Source organism: Nestor notabilis, unplaced genomic scaffold, assembly GCF_000696875.1.
Source record: "Nestor notabilis isolate BGI_N333 unplaced genomic scaffold, ASM69687v1 scaffold651, whole genome shotgun sequence".
NCBI classification, from domain to species: domain Eukaryota; kingdom Metazoa; phylum Chordata; class Aves; order Psittaciformes; family Psittacidae; genus Nestor; species Nestor notabilis.
Genome location: NW_009914940.1, coordinates 83,130 through 88,278, shown reverse-complemented (window position 1 = coordinate 88,278; position 5,149 = coordinate 83,130). Strand labels below are relative to the sequence as shown.

The following is a 5,149-nucleotide window of genomic DNA, read 5'->3' as shown; positions in this document are numbered from 1 at the left end:
CTTTCCTGAAGGAAGGTGACCTGCCCGTTCTTGTTGCTGCCTTCCTGGCTGCAGAGCAGCTTGCACATATACATCAACTCCTACAAATTACTGCCTCAGAGAGGAACCTTTAGAGTCTTTCCTGTAGGAGACAACCCACTGCTTACACAAAATCCTGCTGCCCAGAGCAGTGAGGGCAGCACGCCAGGAGTGATGTGGAGGTACCCAAGGCAGTGCCAGGCTCCATATCCCAGCTCCTGCAGCACTTTAAGACAAAAACTGCTTTGTTGACTTCAATACCAGAATGCTTAAAGCCTCAGGCATGAGCCTAAATCACTTTGCCAGGGACCATACAAGCACAGGAAAAGCTTGCACTCCTGCAGGGCCAGGAATTACCTTTGGCATGTAGGAAAGCCACTGCAGAATAGTGTAGACTCCTTCAAAATCATCACAGACGGTGCTGTGCGTCACTCCGTTGTTGTGCATGATCTGGATCCCACCCAGCTGGTTGTTGGAGGTATAAACTTCCCGTCCAAGCACCTTTGGAAAGGAAAACAGGAAAACCATCAGTGGATGGGATGTGACAAGGAGATGTTGGCTAAGGATGTATATACAAACCCATCCCTACAGCAAGTCACGATCACTTCGGCGCCAAAAGGTGGAGCAAACCACTCACAACAGCTCTTCCCATTCCCTATGTGCAGCAAGATCTTAGGAACAGTGATCCTTAAGGGAATGACACAAGTGGGGAAACTGAGGCAGGGGCAGCAATGACCACATCTCCCAGGTGCTGACCCGAGCTCAGCTCACTAATTCAAACTTGCTCCAAGACAACTGACAGGACGGACCCATTTAAACCTTTAACTGAGGAAAAAACACCATGCATGAAGACAGGTAGAGCAAAGACAAAGCCCCACCACATTCTTAGAGAGACTGGAAAGAATAAGCCTCTGCTGGGCTTCTGATTCTCTTGCACAGCTCCATCTCTAATCTCAGCCCAGGCACCACAGCTCTTTTCTCATTCTCCTGCTGTCTCTTCCCATTTGCCCTCTCCCTGACTGATACACTGATCTCTCGGTCACTCGGCTTTCTGCTCCGCTGAGTCCATATTACTAATAACACCTCTGCCACGGCCAGTTTACCTCATGAAGGCAGGAGCACATCATTACAAAATAAACTCATAACTTTGACATTCTAGCAAATACACGCCGTTTGTTATTTTTACGGGTTGAGTCTTTCTAACAGGCAGAGGGCATTACATACCTGCTTCATTTAGATCTTAACCCCCCCTCAAACACACACAGCCACCCTGCTCTCCCCCACCAAACCAACAGCAGCTTGTTTTAGGAGGAAGGGCTACCCCGAGCTGGAGCCCTGGGAAGCCTGGTCCTTATGGAAGGGATGCTTGGGTCTGACTTCATGCTTACCTCCAACATCCTACAACAAGCGTGCAGGACATAACTCATCTCACCCATTTTAGAGGGGAACTCCACGTCTCAGTATTTGACCTTGTCTTAGGATGTGACCTTTTGGGCTGAAAGTAAAGAAGGTGCTAAAGGGATATGAAAATAGAGAAGTTTGATCTGGTTATAAAACTCCACTGGACCAATTGGTTTTCCTCTGGTGCGACATCAGTTCATCACAGCTGGGGTCAGGGAGTCACTGTGCCCATCTAAAGCATTGCCTTGAGTTGTGGTAAGGCCCAATGCTGTCACTGCTAACTCCAAATTCATCTTCCTTTGGAGGAGTAAAGGCTGGTGGTCTGGTGTTTCACAAAACTCAGCTTCTTACAAGAACCAGATGAGCCTCACAAAGCTCCACGTGAGACAGATGTCAGCTGAGGTTTAAATCCAGAAGAAACCGAGGCACGGCAGTTATGCAGTAGCTCAAATACTTATAAATCAATGTCAGTGCTGTGGTCTCGCACAGAGATGTTTCTGGGTCTCCCTTCTGTGCTCAGAGACCTTCATCTTCCCCTAACAAAATCAGTGCCACGAGAAAGCATGGTAAAGAAGACAGCAGCATAGATTTAGGTTCAAGGAGAAGAAAAAGCACAGGCCTCCAGATGCCAGGCACAAGCCTGCTAAATGCTGTCCACAGAGGAAAATAAAAATAAAGAGGATTTAAGCTCCCCATCTAGGAACTAATGCAAACGTATGTACATGCAAAATGGGCCTCTGCTGCTGCTTATCTAGAGACACTGTAGACAGCTCAGGTTTACCACTGCTGACAGGCAATGAAAACAGTCTAATATACCGCCTCCTCTCGCCCTTAAATCCCTTTTTGGAGATCAAGATAAATATGCAGCTCCTTTTCCCGAGTGCTCCAGACATTCCAGTGGAGTGGAGGAGCGGGGTGAGGGGCTGTGCAAATGAAATCCCTCTGCAGTCCTGAGCCAGTCTCCTATTTACCCAGCAGTGTTCGGCAGCAGAGGCCACCGAGTCCCAAGCTGCAGGTAAAGTTGGACCAAAGAGTGCACGCTGCCTTTGTTCATATGACATGTATGTCCACACGTGTGTGCTGAGAGCAGCAGGAGGGACATGTAACATGGGCTCATGCAAGCTCTGAATCTTGACTTAAGCACGGTCCAAATGCAAAGTGAGCTGCTCCACTCACTCCCCAGCACCAGAACGGGGCAGATGAGGGGTTAAGGATGCGTCTTCAGGGATGCTGCCAAGCTGGGTGCTGGTCCCCAGTGTGCTCCTCCAGCTCCTCAGGAACGATGGGAGATCCTGCCAAGGTGTTCCCCACAGAGAGCTGCAGACTGCACTGGGTGCCAGAGGTGAAAAGGCACTGAAGGGCCAGCCAGCTTACAGACAGTGATCGTTGGGCTTGAGAAAGAAATGAATGCAATAGCTCATCCATTCAGCTCTGCTAACCACCTCATCTCTGACCTCAGAGGACTACATTTTTAAAGGCTGACAAGTAATTCAATCTCCAATTAACAATCTTAAATGGTGCAATGCATATTGCTGTATAAATGTTTCAGCAAGAAAATATCCAAGGGTAAAAGAGAACACATCCACTGGAGAAGCCCAAACCCGATACAATCAAAGGGACTCAGATGTTCCTCAGTAAGACACACAGCAGTGGCACGAGAGGATTTAGAAATGATTCTATGATTCTAAGTTGCTAAATCAGTTAGTAATGCTAGAAAGAAACTCGCAGGAGAGAAGACTGCATGGGATTAAATCCTCTATCTGATCTGACCAGGAGCTACCAAAAGGGAAAACTTCAACCCTGAGAGTTTGGGGTGACCATGGAGGTCCACTGAGTCACATAAAGCAGGAGGTCAGGAAGTGGAAGCAGCACTAGCCCAAGGCTTACAGAAGGCATCAGTTTAATGACCAAACGTGTGCATAGAAGGTTAAGTTTGCAAAGCAGGTCCTTCCTAGCAGGAAGGTTACTGGTACTCCAGGGAAAACATGCAGCTGCAAGAGAGAGCTGCTGTAGACCTGCGATCAAGAATGGTCCAGCAAGAGAGGTGGAAAAGAGCAGGTTCTGGGATTTTAAAGCTGAGAGACACAATACACATACACCTGAATATTGGCACTATTGACCTCTGATCTTGTGCTTAATCTGAGGCCAAAATGGACAGAAAAGAGCAGCCATGAACAGCAAAGCACCAGACAGTAAGCTTCTGGCACCAGGAAACGTGCTTTACGTTAGAATTGTTTCAACTCCATGAAAGCTCAGAAACCCAAAAACTGTGTTTCTGTCCACCCAGAGTGTGACATGCTACCAAAGGAAGCTGCTGTGGGGGAGTGGCCCTACACAGAGACCCCAAACCTGCCCGTTCTGAGGTCTCTAGTGAGGACCCCTCACTACTGCAATGGCAAACCACATTTCTTTAGCCTTCAGAGGATGTTCTGGGAAGCACAAAGGAAAGCCAGGATTCTAGCAGCCTCTTCAGCCTTTACAAGACCATCCTCAACAGGTCTGCAGGCATGTCGTGTGCACATTAGTCATGTTCTAGCACCCAAACCCATGATGGCCAGCTGCCTTCCCTGCTCCTTTGCAGACCTGGTTAGTTGAGACATTCCCTACAAAGCTGGTTTGGCTGCAAACTTGATTGGCTCCTACTTAGTCATGTTCTAGCACCCAAACCCATGATGACCAGCTGCCTTCTCTGCTCCTTTGCAGAAGCTGGTTAGTTGAGACATTCCCTATGAAGCTGGTTTGGCTGCAAACTCGATTGGCTCCTATGTTTCATCAAAGAGGAAAGATGTGAAAAAATGACAGCAGAGGGCTTGAATGGGAATCATTAGGTAACATAAGTGCTGTTATTATTCAGAGTGTATCATGTGTTTATATCAAATAGAAGTGCCAGATTTTTATCCAAATAATTTCAATAATTGCAATTCCCATCCCACCATTCATATTATCTGCCAGAAACCTGAGGCAGAAAAGGCACAAGCACGTACTATAAAGAGCCTACTTTTCACAAACAGGCAGAAATGATGGGAATGACTGTCTCATCAGAAAACACAATGTAGGAACTCAAACCCCAACTGCCATTATGTGCAGTCAAGCCTCAACAGACCTCACCGTTTTCATGCCCATCACTCAGCTCTTTCCCCACACACATCATGTCATTAGAGAGTAAAACAGCAACGCTGGGTGGGAGAACCAGGAAGAGCCCAGTTGCTGCTGCCCTGCCCTGAGTCCTCAGCCCATCCACTGCCCCTCTCCCAGCCTGCAGCCTGCTCTTGCATTTCTAATCCAAACGTGTGCACTTCCTGCACTTCTAATTTACGAGCGTTCAGTGGGGGACCCTTCTGACTTGGGAACATATTGGCTCGGTCTAATGCTTGGAGATTATTAAAGTCAGAGCTATACTCCACTATCAAGTCTACAGATCTTTTATTTAGAAGATATGGTGCTCTAAATGCACAAAGAGCTCCCTGTCACCTTCACATTAAAGCCCCTAGTGCCTGGTAAATGGAATTATATAGCTGTCATCTCCTTTCCCCAAAGTTTTAAGAGTACAATGGGCTCATTTTTTCACACTCCATCCCAGCTTCAGAACTAAGAGACCTACTTTGTATTGATTTAGAGTCTCAGAAATAAATAAACCTGCTTCACCAATGTGATTCACAAGAAATTCATGATACACTATTGCATGATATATTTCAAGCTGTGGCTCCAGCTCTTTTTTCCCCTTGGTGAG

General features: G+C 47.2%; 1 protein-coding gene across 1 annotated transcript in view; it reads right to left on the bottom strand.

The window, feature by feature from the left end:
- ACACA (acetyl-CoA carboxylase alpha) overlaps positions 1-5,149 on the bottom strand; it is a gene marked incomplete at its 3' end in the record, with an annotated part of 96,749 nt that overhangs the window by 12,356 nt on the left and 79,244 nt on the right. The window contains 1 exon segment of the mRNA XM_010023887.1: positions 376-519. Within this exon segment, the coding sequence (XP_010022189.1) occupies positions 376-519 (144 nt within the window).